The 21,526-nt window shown below is 38.0% G+C and overlaps 2 protein-coding genes across 2 annotated transcripts; both read left to right on the top strand.

Annotated features, from left to right (window-relative positions):
- The first annotated feature begins 4,010 nt into the window (after positions 1-4,010).
- On the top strand, positions 4,011-9,044 carry LOC104424157 (probable LRR receptor-like serine/threonine-protein kinase At1g51880). The gene is made up of 8 exons (XM_039299651.1): positions 4,011-4,018; positions 4,390-4,474; positions 4,568-4,694; positions 4,768-4,851; positions 4,936-5,125; positions 5,219-5,463; positions 5,515-5,623; positions 8,720-9,044. Exons 1-8 carry the CDS (start codon positions 4,011-4,013, stop codon positions 9,042-9,044), a joined length of 1,173 nt encoding a protein of 390 aa, XP_039155585.1.
- Positions 9,045-11,041: 1,997 nt separating this feature from the next.
- On the top strand, positions 11,042-20,976 carry LOC104422948 (probable LRR receptor-like serine/threonine-protein kinase MEE39). The gene is given in 13 exon segments (XM_039299650.1): positions 11,042-11,164; positions 11,742-12,273; positions 13,820-14,304; positions 15,178-15,313; positions 16,807-16,878; positions 18,387-18,458; positions 18,534-18,614; positions 19,390-19,573; positions 19,667-19,793; positions 20,010-20,072; positions 20,165-20,319; positions 20,321-20,355; positions 20,562-20,976. Coding segments are annotated over 13 exon segments (2,454 nt in total). The 5' UTR covers positions 11,042-11,067.
- Positions 20,977-21,526: the final 550 nt, after the last annotated feature.

Here is a 21,526-nt window from a genome sequence, read left to right as displayed (position 1 = left end):
ACAAAGATTACTCGAGTTCATGAACTCGCAATGCTATCAAATAAGCAAGAAACAATATCAAAATCAAAGAGAACGTTATCTCGACTCGACCAAATTTTGATTCTTCATTGACTATTACATACATTCTAATAAAATAACCATTCTGATCAAACTGTAACTTGGAATCCATTTTTAATAAACCCCACAATTCCGCAATTCTCTTAATTATTACTTCCATATAATTTCACGGCCTAATAATTTTTAAAAAGCGGAGTCACTGACAGCTTAACAACTCCTAATCGGATGCTACAAAACCGAGTTAATCCGTCTTCAAGGGTGCACTCCTTCCCCGTTTCTCGTCCCTTTCTTCTTTCCCCCTTTTTTCCCTTTTAGTTTCTCTTTGTTCTCTTTGGGGCTGCATGGTAATGTTTCTGTTTTTTTTTTGTTCTAGGGAACAGAAACAAAAAAAAAGTGTTTATGTTCCGGAGAACAGTTTTTGAACAAAAGAACGTGTTTGGTAACGTTTGTTCGGGAATAAAAAATGAATAGAAACACGTTTGGTAAATTTTATTCGTTTTATTCTTTAATTTTTAATATTTTTATTTTATTTTCATTTTTCCTTTCTTTTTTATTTTTTTCTTCTTTTGGCGGTCGCCGGCCTCCGCTGACCGGTCAACGGGGCCGGCAGCCTCGCTAGGGGCCGGCGACGCTCGGCCTCGCCGGGGGCCAGCGATGCTTCGGTGAGGTTGCCGACCCTCGACGGCGTTGCCGGCCCTCGGACGGCCGGTCGCCGGCCATGGCCGAGCCGGCAACCGGCCAAAAAGAAGAAGAAAAGAAAGAAGAAAGAAGAAGAGAAAGAAGAAGAAGTGTTTCTTCAAAATTGTTTACGGAACAAGAAGTAACTTTTTGTGTTTCTTTTTTTTTGCTCCAATTTTGTTCGGGAACAAAAAAACAAAAAAGTGTTTAGAAATAGAAACGAGAAACGTTTCATGCAGGCCCTTTCTGTCCGTGTTTCTTCTTCTTTTTTTCCTTCTAGATTCCATTGGTTCATCCACTTTTTGACCATGTGAAATTTCCTTTTTCTTTACCCAAAAAACCGAAAACTTTCCCCCTTTTTTTTGGGCGCCTCTTCTCTTGACCCAGTCCAAAAGCCAATATCATCCACTATTTGACCATGTGAAATTTCCTCTTTCTTCACCCAAAAGACCAAAAACTTCCCCCCTTTTTTTGGGCGTCTCTCCTTTTGACCCAGTCCAAAAGCCAATATCACATTGGATGCCGTACAAGGCACACGTATTGTGTGTTTGTCTTTCTTTTTGTTTTTGGCCAGAAATTACGCGACGATAGTGGGGGAACCAAAAGAGTAATCTGGCATCCTTTTTCTTCGACAGTACCTATGTTTCCAATCAAACATAGAGTGGGACCCTCATGTCCCGCCAAGCACTTTTGAGTTTTTACAGCCGGCCTCGAGAGAAATTACATGGTGAATGGGGAAACATGCCATCCTTCTTGGAGAGGGCCATTCCCGTGTGGGCACAGGCACGCCACTTGATCGTGACTTTATTTGATGATCATAATTCTCTTTCCCGCAGGAAGCGGAAATTGATGACTCGCAAACCTTGTATTTTCTGGAGATCTTCACATTCCTTTCCTCTGAGAGAAGGGAATAGATCCTGTGCATAGACATTTGTTTCAGGTGGTGATAGAGCACAAGGTTTCGCTTTCAAGGGCAAAGCGAACGGAAGGAAATGGTCTTCAATTTAGGATCTGTTTGTTTCGCAGAAAATGAGCCGTTTCCGAAAAATATTTTCTCAGAAGTCATTTTCTAGGAAAATGACAATATTTTATGGTGCTTAGCTAAAATTTGAAAATGTTTCGGAAAACATTTTCCAGTGTTTGATAAAGAAAATATTTTCCGTTCCCCAAATTGGCGAACGCAAGCATTAAGCTCGAGGCTCGCCAAATCAATGAGTGCGAGTTTGGGATCGACGAGCTTGAGATTCACCTGGTCCAACGACTAATCAAGAAAGAAGAAAGAAGAAGATGGGAAACAAAGAAAAGAAAAAAAAAAGGAAATTAAAAATAATTCAAATAAAAAAAAAAAAGAAGAAAAATAAAGGGGAGAAGGAAGTGATGATTTGTAGAGGTGTGAGATAAAGAGATTAAGTAAGAAAAATAAGTGTAAAACATTTTCTCTTACTTTAGAAGATTTATTTTCCTTTGATGGAAAACATTTTCTCTAAAGAATTCTTTTTCAGTGAAATGAACGTCGGAAAATTTGGAAAACATTTTTCCAGAAATTATTTTCTGCAAAACGGACGGAGCCTTAATCACCTTTGATTCCTCTCGATCTTCATCATTTTCAACATCTGAAGCGGCATCACCAACCTGTCAGCCACGTAACTATACTGATGGCTGCGCCAGAGCTTTAGTCAGCCGGCTCGTCATCACCGGTACTTCTCGCATCTCAACGTTTCGGCCACGGCACTAACATGCACTCCTATTCACGTTTCCCTCGTTTGTGCTTGTGTCTACCTTATCAAAAGCTTCTCTGGCCTCTTTGTAGGTTTTGTAGTTGGTTGTTTTTTTCCTCAATAATACTTGCTGGATTCTTCCAGCAAACATCACGTAAACGTGACAGGCAACGTCATTTTGGAAAAGAGTGGACCCTAAAAATCAAGAATGGTGTCCTAGAGAGAGGATGGTCACGATGTGCAAGATAGTTGTAGGGTCATGTTGGTCATATTTAACTGGACGCTGCACTAGCCAGAATTTCATCCATGACAAGCGTGCAAAAAAAGGAGCGTCGGACACTTGGAGTGCCAAAACTTGGCACAAATAGACACTTAAGTACCAAAATCAGAGCAAAATGGATCAAGTGTCAATCCGGTCAAGATCCGACCAAAATGCTGAAGTGACGATTTTACGGTGAGTAAAGTGCAAAACGACACGTCGTTTTGCATTTGATGTGGCTAAAAAAATACAAAAAACAACATCATTTTGTCTCGATGTGGTAAATAATTAATATAAAATTAATTAAATTTAATTTAAAATCAAATTTATTTAAAACATTTAAAAATTTATTAAAAAAAAAAAAAAGAGAGGAGGCACGTAGCTAAGGGCTAAGCTCGCCACCAATGCCTTCCCGCCGTTGCCAAGAAGGGCTGGCGACGGTGAAGGCGGCGTCGGCCGGGGTCTTAGGCCCTTGCTAGGGGCCGGTGACCCTAGCCAACCGGAGGCGAGGGCTCGCAAGCCCTTGCCCGGATCCGGGGCGAGGGTTGCGGCCCTCGCCCGAGATCCAACGAGGGTCAATGACCCTCGCCCAATCCAGCCAAGGGCCATCACCCATCGGTCGGCCAAGGGCGCGACCTCGGTCGACTCTCCCCCTCTATCATCGGCCCTTCTGGTGCCAGCGACAAGGGCTTGGCCCTCGGCCACCTCCCCCCTCTTGTTCTTTAAATATTTTTATTTTTAAATGTATTAAATACATTTAGTTTTAAATTTAATTTAATTAATATTTATATTAATTTTTTACTACGTTAGCATCAAAACGACATCGTTTTTGTATTGTCTAGCCACATCAGTGTGCAAAACGGCATCGTTTTGGTCGGATTTTTGCTGGATTAGCATTTAAGTGATCCATTTTGTTCCGATTTTGACACTTAAGTATCACTTTCCTAACTTTTAGCACTTGCATCCCTCCGTGCCAAGTTTTGGCACTTGGGGTGTACTTCTTCCGCAAAAAAAGTGACAACTTGAGAATTCTATTTTCCCTGATTAGTTCGATGCTCGATAAGGTGCCAGAACTTTAATCCCTACCGCTTCTTTTTCCTATTTGTCATCTTCTCCTTGAATAATATCAGAATTGCATCAATGTGTATCTACATCTCGTGTAAATAAAGGCATGAAAACTTCCTTTGGTAAAGATAACTCGCTTCATTCTTTCAAATTTCATTTTTCATGACTCAGCCTCTTCTTAGTATAATGCTCCTCAAGGATTGATGACGAACAAAGTTATTGTTTCTTAGCATATGGAAAGGTAGGTGCCAAAACTTCAATCCTTGCCTGGATTTTCCCTTCCCATAGGTTGACTTTTTAGGACCCAATTCGAGTTATCTTAGGGAGATTTTCCTTCAAAGTCTACTTGGAAATCTTCGAAAGGTATAGTCTTTTACTCCCATCAGTTACTTTATTTTCTCCCCTTTGATCACACAATTGGTGATTTACCTTCAAAGTCTACTTGGCAATCTTTAAAAGTCATCATAGATTACTCATTGTAAGATTGTATGCAAAATCCAAAATTTGAAAAAACAAGAACCTTCAAGTATGGAGATATTTCAAGGATAACCAAGAGTTTTGAAATAGCTATTGGTGAAGGAGCATCTGGAAGAGTGTATCTTGGTGAATTAGAAGACACAAAGTTGCTGTGAAGGTGTTCTCTAAATCATCCGGCGCTGAATCCTCAGGGCAGCCGGAGAAGCCATTTCTAGCTGAGGTTAGCGAGAAAGATTCCATCAGATGCTTATTTGACAGCTCGATCCCATGCTTCGAGAATGTCGATATGAAAATCACATTCATGATATTGCAGGCACAACTCTTAACAATAGTCCACCATGGAAACTTGGTTTCCCTTAAAGGATATTGTGATGACTCCAAAAATAAGGCGTTGATATATGAATTCATAGCTAACAGAAATTTAAAACAACACTTATCAGGTACTTCATCATGTTTTTGTATGTTTCTATTCTCTAGAATGAATCCCACAAACAACCGTTTCTTTCTCGATAGGCCAGGATGTCGGTGTAACAGGGGCCAAGCCAAATGTCCTGACTTGGGATAGGAGACTACGAATTGCTGTAGAAGTGGCACAAGGTACATAAATGAGATATGCATAATTCTGAATCTTGCCCCCACTTGGCATTGGCATGGTTTAAGGAAATTTCGCAAGAATTGCAGGTTTAGATTATCTCCATAACAGTTGCATCCCGTCCATCATCCATAGAGACATCAAGACTACAAATATCTTGTTGAATGAAAACATGCAAGCCAAAATATCTGACTTCGGTCTGTCGAGACCTTTGGCAGCTGCAAATGGTTCTTACATGTCAACCAGTCCTTTGGGCACTCCTGCGTACCTGCCCCCTGAGTAACGGCTTATACTTGATCTTGTTGAGATGGTTCTCAATCTCCATTCTCGTAGAAGATCCGACAGTCCATGTTCTTATTGTATGTTGTGCAGGTATAAAGCATTTGCTTATGAATTAAACAAGAAAAGTGACGTCTATAGTTTTGGGATTGTGCTCCTTGAGCTAATTTCAGGACATCCAGCAATCAATACAAGTGGAGATGGAAAAAGCGTGCACATACGTGAATGGGCAATTCCGAAGTTCAAAAATGGAAATATACGCGGACTTATCAATCCAAAGGTGGAAGAAAAATTCGACATCGACTCGGCCGAGATAGCAGCGAAGGTTGCGGAGTCTTGTACATAAGAAAAACCAGATGCAAGGTCAGACATAAATCGTGTTTTGATAGATTTGAAGAGGGCGATTGAACTGGCATCCAAGCACAAGTATGTGGACGGAAATCAAGAGGAGCATATAGAAGCGACCTCCTTGGAAGTCGAATTAGATAATGCACCCCGGTAAGGTTAGTTCATTCGATCCATTAGTATTCGTCCCGTCGATTGTGAAACTTTGGCAACTCCCAGGACTAAAATCAAGTCTTCCTATATTTCGAATTTGTGTCTGTGTAAAAGATCGGAATACCCAGAGGCTATTTTTGTCTGTGTTATTATAGATATTGAGTGAGCACTATCTTTCAAATAGTCAACTTCATTGATGGTTGTAAATCGTTCATGTTTTTCCTAAATTACAGTTAGTAATCAGCAGGTTACCAGTTACATGAATTTACAATAGTGATTCAAAATCTTGCGGCCAAAATTACATGTTTACCTCGAACGGAAAAAAAAAAAAGTTCATTTTCTAATACAAAATTTACGAAATGTCCCCCAGAAAGACAACCGTGGAATGAGAAATTCTGTGTACCATGGGAATATTATCTATACTAGCTTAAGCCGTGAAGCTAAATCATGAAATCAACCAAGTGCACTCGGTAATGTGAATAGATAGGTAGAAGTTGACGTGTGAATTCGCAATCGGTCCAAGCATTTTCTGATTGACTGTAATTATAACAAGTAATCTGAGTTTTTACTGCTATTAGAACGGTGAATAGGTTTAGTACCTAGATGAATGAAAGGAAAAACAAAGCATTTTGTGCTTGTGACACCCACAGTCAACTTCCTCCTTTCCAATGGAACAACTATACGAAGAAAAACATGCATTAAACATTGACCCTGGCCCACTCACTAGGAGGCAAGACACCATGCCTTCATGTTGACGAGGAGTATGAACCACAACTCAACACAACTTTCTTTTATTAAGTTATCAATTAATTTTGATTTACCAACTCTCATTTGAGTTGCTTTACTCACATTTAGTTTGTATTTATTTACCAACTTATTTATAGAGTTCTCACTTTCTTTTGTCTTACTTACTAACTTTTTAGACATATCAACTCTTTTAAGATATTACCAATCTCAATTAAAGTGATTACCAACTTTCAGTATTCTAAGTCAGTTACCAATGTTATTTTGTCTTTTCTTGAATTACAAATGTTTGTCTCTAACAAAAAAAATTCCTTTTATCATTTACTAACTTTTATTTATCTTTATCATCGATGGCTTAAATTTTCCAACTAAATTATAGTAACTTATTTTGAAAGCCAAATATTAAGTTGTAATTTAATGGGACAAAATTTAGTGAGTCGCGGTAATTAAGTTGGTTATAGAGTTAGTAAAAGGCCCTCTAACCAAGGCATATAAAAGCTGATAAATCAATAAAAAAGTTGGTAAATTCAAATGGAAACTGTAAAACATTGGACAATAACTTAAATGAGAGTTGGTAATCCAAAATTAATTGATAATTTAGGTCGATAATTTTGCATAAAAGTTCATACACTTGAAATGTTCATGAGTTATGTAGATAAAAAGTTGGCTGATTAGTATAGATATTCCTAATTTACATATTATATAAATAATCATTATTTCATCGAAGTGTTGGTAAATTACCAACAAGTTACCTAGAAAAAAAATTATTGATAATTTTTTAATCAACATTTTCTGATCACGGAAAAAATCCATATTTTTCAGACATGAAAAAAAAATATTGGAAAACTCTTTTAGCATAAAAAGAAGGGATAAAGCCACCAAAAACCTAAACTATTTTCATTTTGACATAAATACCATGTATTTTAATTTGATTTTTTTGTGACTTTTGTCTAATATGAAGCATGAGAAATTATGGACACTTGATTTGTGGCATGGTAGTAGAAGTCAATCTTTTCTCTAGTCACCTCAAGATCAATATGCACCCCATTGTCCTGTGTAAAACCATCATTTGGGATTGGCGTGAAACACCAACAATTTGAAAAGAAATAATTATCACAAATAGACAAGTCGTTGATGACTTGACCGCCCTCATATAATACTCCTACTTTCATCTTATCACTATCCAAAGCAGTTTACACCAATTACGAGGATAATGACCTAGGGTTTTTGTTCTTGAGAATCTTTCACTTTGAAAAGTCGGAAGTGATGAGCACCACTAAGCTAAGAGCAACGGAAAAATTTTCCTTCATTATTCATAATAAAGTAGAGAAATGGCGAATTTCAAACTTACTTTTTAGTGTAGGAAAGGAAATCTATTATTATGAACTCACGTCACGTTGGACTTAGTTCGAAGATTATTCAAAACAAATAGTAAAACATTAACTTGAGTCTGATTTTACCCTGCTCTCAAGGGCCCCATTGAAATCATTTTTGGTTGGAAACATTAATGTGATGGGCAAACAAAGTTCCTGTTCTCATCAACAATGCGATTCACCACGGGGTGTACAATGTGATTCACGTGTAAGTCAAGTCTCCTCCATTATTTAAACTTAAAAAATCTTGATAAATGGATTGCTTTGTTCATATGGGATCGTACACTTTGTCTGTAAATGTAGATTCCACCTCCATTGCAAAGATTTTTCATATCTAGGATAACATTCTTGTCCATTCCTATTAATTGATGAATATGAGATTTTGTTAATTTGAAAAGAAAGTCCATAGATTCATATTTCTTCAAGTTAACAAAAAAAAGGGCAACTGACGTTTTTATTAGTATCATCAGTAATTGACAAGTTCAGTCGACCTCATAAATGAAGGTTAGTACATAGTCGGGGTACCTCCTTTTAACTGAAGGGCCCTACAAGTTTGAATAAATGTAATTTATTGTACCTTGGTCCTGTGAACTGCTGTGCTGAGCTGTAATCCGTGCTGCTTGTCAAACACGCAATGTTTGCAAAAGTCCATCTTCCAAATTTCATGCCCATATAGAAGACCCTGCTCGCTGAAAATGTTCGTTCCTCTCTCAGACATGTGGATGGAACCGTAGGAGTTGAGCCTATAAGGGTGCATGATAAATCAGAATTTCTATTCCAAAAATAATTTTTCTATTCCAGACTGTTTTGGAATAAAAATCCATTTGATAAAATTATTTCATTTTTTTATTTTTGAAATAGATTTTGTTTCGAAATAGGTTTGGAATAGAAATCAAAGTAAAAAATTTCTACTTTTCTATTTCTGGAACAAAAATGAGAAATAAAAATTTTCTCATCGTTTGTCCTTACTACGAACCAGTCGTTCATCCGTCATCGCCGACCACTTTGTCCGTCGATGGCCGGTTGCCGCCGCCATTGCCGTCGGTCATTGGTTGCCGAACGCCGCCGCCACCGGTCATTGCTGGACGCCGTCGTTGTCGAACGCCATCATTGCTTGTCATCGGACGTTGCCGGTTGCCAGCCGCCGGTTGCCAGACACTGCCGCCACCGCCGGCCGCCGAATGCCACCGCCGGCCGCCGCCGCGATCGCCACCGCCAATCGCCAGATGCCATTGTTGCCGCGGCCGCCAAATGCCACCACCGCCACCACCGCCGTCCGCCATCCGCCGGTCACCGCCGTTTGAAAGGGAGAAATTTTGTATCATTATCAAACGAGTATTTTTGCTTAGAAACTCATCTAGAAATATAAATAGAAAAATCTATTTCTCTTCCATAAATCAATTTCTGGCTAGAATGGTTATCATTCGCGCCCTAATTGTCGTGCCTAAAAGTAGTAGAGATTGCTTTCCTACTTCCCCTACATGACCATCAGCACACCTATGAAAACCTTCAAAGTTTGAGAGTCTGAAATAAATTGACATTCCCAATAGATTAATATTCTGAAAATCAATCCTTATGTCATGTCATGTGATATGTGAATTTAGAATTCATGATTCACTTCTTTCCGATCGAACTGGTAGTCCCACTCAACTCCTCCCCTTTGGCCCTAGCAATATTCGTGTCGCTCTCCAATCTCTCTACTTTCTTTAGCTATGGACAATTCACTTGCAATGTGCCCCTCTTTTTGAAAGTCGTAACATCTTAACGGCTTTTTCATTACTCTAAACTTCAATCTAGACTCCCATCTTTCTCATAGCCATGCCCCGACCATGGCTTGGAAAGTAGTATGTGAGATGCACATGCTCCTTGCCTGGCAAGGATTTGGCTAGCTAGTGCCTTGATTTGAGATCAATTATCATTTCAAACCCAAGATAATATTTATTCTAAGTTTTCTTTAAAAAAAAACCGTGCTTCACCCTTTTATTCAAATTTTTTTTAAATTTGGATGACTCCACTCTCATATTCTTAATTTTTTTAAAGAAAAATATCCACGACAAAAATCTCTTCTTGAATGGAAAAAGCATTCAAACTACGACAACCAACATTCTTTTTCTCGACGAATGAAATGGGTTTTGGCATCATTTCAATCTATAAATGTGAAAACAAAACTCACTTTTCCTAAAGCAAAAGTCTTCGCTTTTTAATTTCTTTAATGTGCATTATTGAAGCAAAAATCTTTTTTTTTTTTTTTTTTTTATTGTTCTTGATGGTGCATCGTGTAATTAGTGCAATGCTTTTCTTGCTCAAGCTATAAATAAAAGCACTATGGAATTGTTTTTGGGCCCCCCAAAAGAAAAAAATAAAATCATACGTGAATCGTGTGGAAAGTTCTTTGCTTCCATAATGAAAGAGATTGTGTCCCATGCACATGAATTCTAGAAAACAAAAAAAGCGATTTTTCGCTTTAAAGTAGTCAAATCAATTCGCTATTGCTCTAATCATACTGTGAAAAGTTGTGCATTGTGATCGTGAATCATGAGTAGTCTCCCCGGAAAGACATTATCAATGGGGTTTATGTCGCGTGTACATATCTAATCGAGTAATTATCTAAGATGTTCTTTTTCCCTATGATTGAACTTCATCCATAGGAGAATTTCACCATTATTGGTTATGCTGATGAAAAGGGAATATGAAAAATGCGTAGAAAGAAATAATTGTAATTGTGCGTAAATGAAATAGAATTTAATCTCTTCTTTCTACGTTGTGTTAGAATCCTATACAATATAAGTAATGGATACTGAATGAATCACTCTTATTAGGGATCATTTATAATGTGAGCGTATGAGCTTTAAAGTGCACTCCAAAATACATCATTCCCTAAATTTCAAAATAAGTACTCGTCTCACCTAATTAATTAGACTTGGTTTCGCTCAAAGACTTGAGTAAATTACATCTTGGGTGAATAAATATAAATCAATAGGTGATTTGATTTGATTACGATAACATAGGAATATTGCATATAGAAAGTTTGTGGAATCAACAATAACTGTTCTAAAACTTTCAACTGTTATCGTGGGACATCATGTAATATTTAAACATTGTAATAGGAGCCACAATATACATGAAGCTAGTGGAACAACAAGAGGTGACCCAAAGTCTAAATCTGTCATTTATACTGAAGAGTCAACCTTGATGTATTATTGTATGTCCAATGTGGATTTTTCCTATTCCCACCACCTCATAGCTTTTATTAATATGGGGTTGCCTGTAATATCTTCTATTATGGACATTGGCGAGAGACCTTTCTCTGTCTTCTGGACGCCGAAAATGGGAAGATCAATGCTGCTTCTCCTCTGGTGTGCTTCCATCGCTTCTTTATCGGCTCCGGGATTGAAGCTGCTGGCTCTAGCCCAACAAAATCCAGGTCTCTCTCTCTCTCTCTCTCTCTCTCTCTCTCTCTCTCTCTCTCTCTCTCTCTCTCACATTGAGAATATATAGTTACCTGTAGAACATCCAGGAATATGCAAACTGAAATTTTATGGGGAGAAAGCCATCAGATAAAAACCAAAGATTGAGAAGCAAAATGATAAACTGAAAAAGTTATAATTTGCAAGGTTTGATCTGTCGATCGCATTGACATGTGAACTAGCCCATCTAGCAGCTTAATGTCTTTTGTTTTCTTCTTTTAATGTTGATCGCAAGGTCACGCAATGGTGAATGGTAGGTTTGTTTACCCAATGACAGAACACGCAATAGATGAAAGAAAGAGAAGAAGCAAAGGAAAGGATAAGATTAACAGGGTGCTCCCAGGCACTGATATGAAATATGTTGATGCGTCGTTCATTCACAATGTATATTACATATATGTCAAGATCAATCAAACTTAATTAATTATAGTGGAGGAGGTCTCATAAGAGATGACCACTTCCGAATTCTTGAACTAGCTATGAAAAGTTTGAGAATATATCGACTATTTGGTTCTAATTCATCTCAATTTCAAGGTTTTATAAGCATTGATTGTGGAGCACCTGATTCGTATCCCGATGGCGATAGCAAGATATATTATGAGACGGACGAGGGATTTACAGATTCCGGGGAAAACAGGCAGATTTCCACAGAATACTTCAACCAAGGTTATACACAAATTATCAAAAATTTGAGGAGCTTTCCGGATGGAACGAGGAACTGCTACACGCTCAAACCTAATCAAGGCAAGAACAGCCTTTACATGATCAGGGCCATCTTTTGGTATGGCAACTATGATGGAAAAAACGAACCACCCTCGTTCGACGTATATATTGATTTTAATTATTGGACCACCATCAGCGACGGTAATATTGCTTCCAGGGAGATTATGTATGTCTCCCAAGCAGATTATATAAAGGTATGTGTTGTGAATATGGGAAGTGGAATACCTTTCATTTCAGCTCTGGAATTAAGAGTTTTGAACAATAGCATCCATGGAATTGGATCTGGGTTCTTGATGCTTGTTTCGCGGTCCCTCATGGGAACAGGCCCAAAAACATATAAAAGGTGAGTCGTTTTGGAGAACAGAAATTAAACTTTCATGATAGCAATTCTTCTGAATTTTTTTCTTCTATTTTACCTTTCCTTTTCTTTCCTTTTTATTTTTATTTTTTTCCTATTTGACTCTACCCATTTGGAGCCTCAGTGATGCTTACGAAGGTTGTCGGCCATAGGCAAGGGCTACAACAGCCTCTCTAAGGCCCTGGCAACCGATAAGGGAAAATAGGGGGGAAAAAAAGAAAACAGGAAATGAAAGAAACGAAAAGGACAAGAAGAAAAGAAAATTTTCAGGAAATTTTAAAGGAAAAAAATTACAAAAATCGTTCAAGTCAACGTCAACCATGCCACATAAAATGATTTACATTGACTAGACCACCATATTAACGATTTTCAGCTAAAACTAACCAAATGAATTCTTTGAGAAATCGTCAAGAGATTTAGGACTGATGGAATTAAAAAGTTTAGATTTAAATTGACCGCTATATAATAAGTTTATGACTCTTTAGACAATTTTCCTCTTTTGAGACATTTGTGATAATTCTCTTGAACATTCGAAGCTATATATATACATATGTGGGTATACTCTTCAATTTAATAAAATTAGAGGTCTACTACACAGACAAACAATGAAAACGAACATTTATTTCAACTAGTAACAATTAATGTATCTCTATTGTTTTATAAGTCACCCCGAAGAAATTCTAATTATCTTATAGATCATTGAAACATTATAGTTGCAGTATAATTGAGTTCACAATAATTTCATAAACTCTACTTATAGTATTCGTCCAAAAAAATGTATTAATGGTGCCATTAATTGCTATGCTTTTTTTTTTTTTGCTTGGTTACTGCTATGCACTATGTACTAATGAAGATGGTTAAGAATTCACTAATAATTTAATTTTTGTGCATAACTATTTTATGACTAAAACACTTAATTTTCTATGAGAATCTCATAGGAATATACTCATTCATGATAGAAAATGTTTGCATCTAATAATTTAGTTAATTTATACATGAGTTTCAAATATAGGGTGTGATAATTTCTTATTTAAAATTTTAACAAACCAAACGACTCTTCGTTGACAATTACCATTTTCATTCTAGGTGATATGTCATTTAAATAATCACTTTTTATATCTTTTGACGCTTGTTAAACATGCGCAATACAAATTAATAACTGAATTTTTAAAATATTGATTACAAAAAAACACGAGTGGATTGAACCAGGAGTTGCTAATAAAGATCCACCTAATATGAAGTTTTAGTTCAATTTTAAAATATCGATTATAAAAAAACACGAGTGAATTCCAGGAAAAGTTACCAAATAAGGAAATCCACTTAATATTTCAATATGCGCTCCAATTAATGATTCTAGACAAGCGCCCGCCAACTAAAAATCATGCACATGATGTCCCATTTTTATCAGGTACAAGAGTCTGATAGATAGTAGGAGTACAATAATCAAAGACTTAAGACACTTCGAAAGTTTGCAAGTTCATTGATTTCTCAATGGCTGAGCGTATCAACTGTTTGTGAATGCCTCAACCAGATACCCATTGGATGCTTATGATCGCATCTGGTGGGGCTATGATGATTACTACGTGCATTTGACCAGCACCGGAGCATCTGCCACGTCCTTGTCCAACAACAACGATGCATTCAAGGTTCCAGAAAATGTTCTTATGACCGCTGCAAGCAGGAATTATTCCTCCTTGAGTTATAGTTGGACAACCCCGGAGTCATACGTTCCTCCAGGTAACTGGATCTTGTACTTCCATTTTGCCGAAATCGAAATTTTGCGGAGTGGCCAACAAAGGGAGTTCACGGTTTCCATCAATGATAATCAATTCACGAAGAATGTGACGCTCGAGTACTTAAAGCCAGTGACTGTAGTCTCCACTCCGGTTACTGCTTCCCAGATCAGCATCTTGATCAGTCCCATATCGGAGGAATCTCCATCTCCGCCAATCCTCAATGCCATCGAGGTCTATTTCATTGGTGGACCCCACAATGTACAAACAGCCGAAGATGATGGTATTTCCCCTGCTTCGACGTGTTTTTCTAGTGCCAATTCGAATGTTGTGGTACCTGAAGTCTTCTAAAGTGGATATGAACAACAGAATGGTTAAAAAGCGACTCATTACACATCTGATCATATAGGTTGAATTCAGTAAAAAGTACTGCCACATAAACTGGTCAACCTCCACACCATGTGGTCTCATATTCTTAAAGGTGTCGACACATATGCTAGACGATTTAGCAATTAACTTTTGCATCGATTTCTGTTCATCTAACTCAATTTTAAGAGATGCTTCTTGCATAATCTAACTTGACCAGTTTCGTTTTGCATGGCTAATGAAAGTAAAACGTGATTAAAAAAAATAAGGATTTGTTGATCAAATTGATGACTCTATTGGATAAAGTGTACTCTTTCAGTAACCTAGGACATCTTAATGCTTACTCTTCCTTAGAAACCTCATTTGCTCTTACAAGGCAATAATTTAGATTCACTTGCCTTGGTTGCTCCATCAGAAGAGAATTGATGTTGGATTGGTTAACTAATTATTGGTGGTGAGGTTTGGTAAGTAAAGATTGTGGTGACGGAAAGGTTGTGAGCTGAGCTAAGTTTACAAAAAATGTAAGGTGAAATTGAGCTTCAAGAAGCTTAATTTGAAAAATCTAAGAAGAATAAGATAAGAGTTTTCTTAATTTATCTCTGGAAGATGCAATTTTAATGTTTAATAGGCTACTCTTAAACTAGGTTTATCCTGAAAGTAAAAGGCTACATTTTGCTTAGCATAATTCATTGCTGGAAATCACTTCAAATTCAACATATAGCATTTTCTCAATTTTCACAACTTTACAATTCTTTAAAAAGAAATGATATTGTTGTGGTATACACTACAGTGAAAGCTATCAATGATATCAAGGCAGCGTACGGAGTGAATAAAGAGAGTTGGCAAGGTGATCCGTGCGTCCCTAGCAACTATACATGGGATGGTCTAATTTGTAGTTATGGAAAACTTCCAAGGATTATCTCACTGTGAGTGCCTTTGAACTATTTCTTGAAGTATCATCCAACAGTGAAATTCTAAAAGAACTCTCTCTCTCTCTCTCTCTCTCTCTCTCTCTCTCTCTCTCTCTCTCTCTCTCTCTCTCTCTCTCTCTCTCTATGTGTGAAGAAGTGAAGTTTTGTTCTCATCTCTCTGAAAAGTTGAAAGTTTGCTCCCCTACATGATCACATTGTCTTTGCATAAGAGCCTACACTTCCAAAGTCTATAAGTAGATCCGACGGTTATTTCACTGTAAGTCTCCTTGCACTATTTCTTGTAGGATGATGCTGGTGCAACCGGTGAAACTTCAAAAGAATTCTCTTTTCTTCTTGAAGCTCCGTTCGTTTCATGGAAAATAATTTTTAGGAAACATTTTCCAGATTTTCCGAGCGTTCATTTCACGGAAAATGAATTCCTTAGGGAAAATTTTTTTTTCATGAAAGGAAAAAAGTCTTCTAACTTAGGAGAAAATGTTTTCCACTTTTGAAAAGTGAAAAACATTTTCCTCACTTGATCTCTCTTATCTCACACCTCTACAAATCCTTACTTCATCCTCCCCCTTCTTCTTCTTTTCTTTTTTATTTGAATTATTTTTAATTTTCTTTTTCTTTTTCAATTCAATTTATTTTATTCTATTTTCTATTTCTTTATTTTATTTTTTTACTTTTCTTTTCTTTGTTTCCTAGCCTTTTCTTTCTTGGCCAGTCACTGGCCATGGCGACGGCGTGCGACTAGCCATAGGCAAGCCTTGAGCTCGCCGGTGAGCACAAGGCTCACCTATCTCTAGTAAGCTCGGGCTCGCCGCTCATCGGCCACAAGCTCACACTTGCTGATCCGGTGAGCCTCGACCTCACAAGACTTGGGCGTCGCGCATTGACGAGCCTTGTGCTCGTCAGCGAGCTCGAGGCTCGCCATGGTCGGTCGCTAGCCATCATCATGGCCAGAAACTAACCAAGAAAGAAGAAGATGGAAAACAAAAAGAAAAGAAAAGGCAAAAAGAAAATAAAAATGAAAAAATAATTGAATAATCGATTTTAAAATATGAAAAATCCATTTTTAAAAAATAAAATAAATAAATGAAAAAGAGTATATGGAGGAAAACATTTTCCTTACCGAACAACGAAAAGATTTTCCACTTCATTTTCAAGTTTCATCCGAACATTGGAAAATAACTACATTTTCTTGGAAAATGACTTCCTGGAAAATATTTTCCAGAAACGCCACATTTTCTATGAAACGAACAAAGTCGAAGAATTGAAGGCTTTTCCTCATTCTTCTTGAAAAATTGGAAGTTTGTTCCTCTATATGACTACATTAATCTATAAAAACTCCTTTATCGGTTGTGTGCTTCTCAATTTTACTATTAGGTAACATTGTGCTCTCTACAATTGAGTGCACAAACATTTATGCATCGAACCAACATTACCGCCTTTGTGAACATAGCAATGACATAGCTTCCTCTCCTGTGATTGATTATGGACAGGAATCTGAGCTCTAGCAATTTGAGGGGCAACATCCATTCTTCACTATCAAATCTATTGGAATTGAAGGCCTTGTAAGTATTAGCCCAGTAAGCCCCTTATTGAGGTGATGGTGTTTTATGATAGTGACTTTAGAGAGGTACGGATACAGGTGCCAAAACTTGGCACGAAAGGACATTTAAGTGTCAAAATCAGAGCAAAATAGATTACTTAAGTACCAATCCGGCCAAAATTCGATCAAATTGCTAACGTGACAATTTTCCAGCGAAATAAGTGTAAAACAGCATCGTTTTGCATGCTAACGTGGTTAGAAAATGCAAAAACGAGGTTGTTTTGTCTCTAATGTGGTAATAATTAATATAAAAATTAATTAAATTAAATTTATTTAAAAAAAATTTAAAAAATTTAAAAAAGGGGGTGGGGGAGGAAGGGAGGTAGGCGAGGGTGAGCTCTCGCCGCCACCGCCAGGAAGGGCCGGCGACGGAGGGGGAGGGTCGGCGGGGTCACGGCCCTTGGCCAATCGGCGACGAGGCCCTCGCCGCCTCCCTCGTTGCCGGGAAGGACCGGCGACGGTGGGGGGGAGTGTTGGCCGATGTCGTTGGGCCTTAGCTAGCGATTTCGGCCGACCGGCGGCGAGGGCCTACGAGCCCTTGCCCAGATTTGGGGTGAGGGCAATGACCCTCGCCCTCGCAGCGGGCGGCCCTTGGCCGGCCGAGGCAAGGCCGCCGACCTTTGCCCAGATCCGACGAGGGCTTGCAAGCCCTCACCGCTGATCGGCCAAGGGTCGACAACCTTGGCCGACCCTCCCCCTCCATCAATGGCCCTTCCGGCGATGGCGGCAAGGGCTCGGCCCTCAACCGCCTCCCTTCACCCCCCCAATTTTTTTAAGTTTTATAATTTTTAGTTTTTTCATTTTATTTTTAAATGTTTTAAATAAATTTAGTTTTAAATTTAATTTAATTAATTTTATATTAATTTTTTACCACGTCGCTTGCAAAACAACGACGTTTTGCACTTACTTCGTTGAAAAATTGCCACGTCGGCATTTTGGCCGAATTTTGGTCGAAAGTGGCACTTAAGTGTCACTTTCCTAACTTTTGGCATTTAAGTGTCCCTTCGTGTCAAGTTTGGTACTTGAGGTGTACTTTGTCCGACTTTAGACCTTCGTTGTATCAATCTTGCATTCAAATGTCTGCTCAGGAAAAAATTGGAAAAAAGTATAACCATGGTGATTTAGGTAGTGTTTTCAACTTTACATTTCCATCGGGGTCAACTTTTGTTGGGAGGATTTAGGTAGTGTCTTAATGACGCAGATTTTATAATTTCTATTTGAATGTGTTGGGTCATCCTAGTTTTTGCTAGAGAGCTCATTTTTACTTATTTTGAAGAAAAAGTTACTTCGAAGGCTTCAAGAGAGAGCCTTTGCTGGAGGAAGTTTATGTGGAGCATCGATTTTAAAGTAGTGCCAAAATATTTTTGGCCTCTTTGGCTCAAAACGTTTGTTGTTTTTCTTATTCATAATTTCAAAATTTCGGATGAGATCTATTGAATTGTTAACTACCCAGACTTGCTTTTGTTTCAGAGATCTGTCCAACAATGAACTTACAGGAGCCATACCGGAAATATTGACAAATTTGCTGAAGTTGAGAATTCTGTAAGTAAATGTGCCTTAGTGGCGCCCTGAAGAATTGACAGAGCATGAGTTTTTATACATGGTTATGCTTTGCAGGAATCTAAGCGGAAACAAGCTGACTAATTCAGTTCCTGAGGCTTTTAAAAGGAGGGTTATGGACAAGAAATTGGACTTGAGGTTTCTCTCTCTCTCTCTCTTTTAGATCATTTTAACATGTTTTATTGTGATTCAAAGCAAGTAAGAAGGCCGCTTGTGATCAACATGTGGGCAAAGCAGTTCGAGAAACGTAACTTTACCTACTTACCTTTTGTCGCAGTTTTAACGACAATCCGTATCTTTGTTGGGCAAGTCCTTGCCCAAAGAATAAAAGCTCCATCTTGGTCCCAGTTGTTGCATCAGTTTCAGGCGTAGTCGTACTTATTTGTTTGGTCACTATTTGGTTGATCAGAAGGAAACAGATAAGAGTTTAAATTATTTTTCGACTTCTCGTCCACAGCATAGTTACATGAAAATACAATTGTCTTTGATTAGTCTAATACTCCCCAAGGATTGATGACCATCCAAGTGATTGTATCTTAGCATATGGAGAGCTAGGTGCCAAAATTTCAATCCTTGCCTGGATTTTCACTTCTCATAGGTTGACTTTTTTCGTGCCAATTGGAGATATCTTAGGCAGATTTTCCTTTGAAGTCTACTTGGAAATCTTCGAAAGGTTGAGTCTATTACTCATTGGTAATATATTAGTTATTTATTGAAGGAATGGTGAGATTAAGATCTTTCAATTATGGCGAGATCACAAGAATAAGTCATTACATATTTCTTCAAAAAGGCTCTGTTTGCAGTGAAGACATATGATATCAAAGTGAAGATCATGACCCGATAACTTTTTTCTCCAGATGTTGCTGCTATTACTACTACCGTCACTTTTGGAGGATATACCGGGACATTAAAGTTGTCAAAAAAATCAACATTTTACATCCACTGAGGTTGCAAGAATTACTGATAACTTTAGAACGGTAATTGGAGAGGGAGGATTTGGGAAAGTTTACTTTGGCAAACTTGACAATGACACTCAAGTCGCAGTAAAAATGTTATCTCAATCATCAAAGCAAGGCTACAAGGAGTTTCACACAGAGGTTCGAAACATTACTCCAACTAGAATCAATGTGTCGTGTTTTCAATTTTTTGGGAGTTCTACTCATAGCAAGCTCTGATACTTTGACGTGCAGGCCCAACTCCTGACGGTCATTCACCATAGAAATCTGGTTTCACTTATTGGATATTGCGAAGAATTTGAAAACATGGCGCTGATTTACGAATTCATGTCCAACGGAAATGTGCGGCAACATTTGTCAGGTTTGTCTAATATGCCCTTTTCCAATAGCACAACATATGTCGAGCTAATTTCATCTAAATACCGTTATTTGATAGTTCAGACTTCTGGATTAATTGGTCAATTTAGATATTCAGAATAGCACCATGGAAATGAAATTGACTTTCTCAGCGAACGAATACTAGCTAACAAGCTTTACATCTTTCATGAATACTCCTTAATTCTCTACTTTCGAGCAGCACACAACCCAAATGTTTTGAGTTGGAGCCAGAGACTACAAATCGCAGTCGATGCAGCTCAAGGTACATAAAGTAGATCGATGACATCTTTGTTCACATTTCCACAAGTTAAGCTACCTAATACATTTCGTCAAGTTTTCCCTGCTGGTGTGCAGGGTTGGAGTACCTGCATAACGGCTGCAAACCTCCTATTATCCATAGAGATCTAAAGACGCCCAATATTTTACTAAACGAGAACATGCAAGCAAAGATTTGTGATTTTGGATTATCAAGAGCATTTGTAAGAGAGCAGGATTCTTATATTTCGACTTGTCAGTGAGGGCGCCTTTGGTTATCTCGATCCGGAGTAAGTGACTCAAAATTTCTGAATACAAAGACTTTTCCATTCCACCTATGACGCAAAATAACTGTACTAATTTTGACCAGGACGAGAGGCCCATACACCTATTCATACATGTTTATGTTGGATAGATGTACGTAAGTACATTTTTGTGAAGGCAGCTTGGGCAATTGTTGTACTAATCAAAGTAGCAATTCCTTTTGAATCCTCAGGTTTCATATACTTGGACACTCGAGCCAGAAGAGCGACATATACAGCTTTGGCATAGTTTTGTTTGAGTTAATCACGGGCCACTCCGCCATTATAAGAAGCCCAGAGGGCATTGTGCACATACTTCAGTGGGTAACTCCACTCATAGAAAGAGGGGACATCCAAAGCATTGTCGATCCGAGGTTAAATGATCAATTCAACATCAGTTCTGCACAGAAAGCGGTGGAAATAGCCATGGCATGTGTACCAACAAACGCGGTTGAAAGGGCAGACATGAACCGTGTTCTATTGGAACTAAAAGAGTGCTTGACAGTAGAGATCAATTCAGGAAGAAGCCAAAGAATGGGAAATAGTGAGAGAAGAAGTGAGTTTGATACAACCACAATGGAGCTTGATAGTCCTCCGTATGCACGTTAACTATACTTCATACTTAAGTTTATCATGTCCAATTTTATTTTATTTTTGTTTAGATTATCATGTCCAGATTCTTCATAAGGAAAATTGCCCAAAAAGTCCTAAACTTATTGTATTTTTGTTAATTTAGTTCTAAACCTTTTAATTATGTCAATTGAGTCATAAACACTTTTACATTTTGTCAATTGAGTACAATCAAGCCAATTTTAGTCAGAAATCATTAACATAGATATCATTTGTCCTACATGACAGGGAAAATTTCAACGGGGACTCAAAGTGACCCCATTTTCTCAAAAAGAGGACCCAAAGTAAAAATTTGTCTCAAATAAGGCCCCAAAGTAATCATTTAGTATCAAAAAGGACTGACTTGCCGGTAAGGAACCGATGCATTTTCAATGCGTATTCCGGGCGACACAGTGCAGGGTATTTTTGTCCAAAAATATTATCTTTTTGTTTTCCTTCTTTTGTTCATCTTCTTCTGATCTACCCATGGTGTTGTCCCTTTGTTCATCGTCTTCTTCGTCGGAGATAGGCATTGCCCAAATCAAAGACA

The sequence above is a fragment of the Eucalyptus grandis genome, chromosome 8 (assembly GCF_016545825.1).
Source record: "Eucalyptus grandis isolate ANBG69807.140 chromosome 8, ASM1654582v1, whole genome shotgun sequence".
Lineage (NCBI taxonomy): Eukaryota > Viridiplantae > Streptophyta > Magnoliopsida > Myrtales > Myrtaceae > Eucalyptus > Eucalyptus grandis.
The sequence above is the reverse complement of the archived record's forward strand: the minus strand, read 5'-3'. Positions and strand labels throughout refer to the sequence as shown.

What these genes read in the sequence shown, in the direction of transcription:
- LOC104424157 (XM_039299651.1), top strand. An exon ending in AGAAGCCATTTCTAGCTGAG is followed by an intron (nt 4,475 to 4,567) that starts GTTAGCGAGAAA and finishes ATGATATTGCAG; the next exon opens with GCACAACTCTTAACAATAGT. An exon ending in TTTAAAACAACACTTATCAG is followed by an intron (nt 4,695 to 4,767) that starts GTACTTCATCAT and finishes CTTTCTCGATAG; the next exon opens with GCCAGGATGTCGGTGTAACA.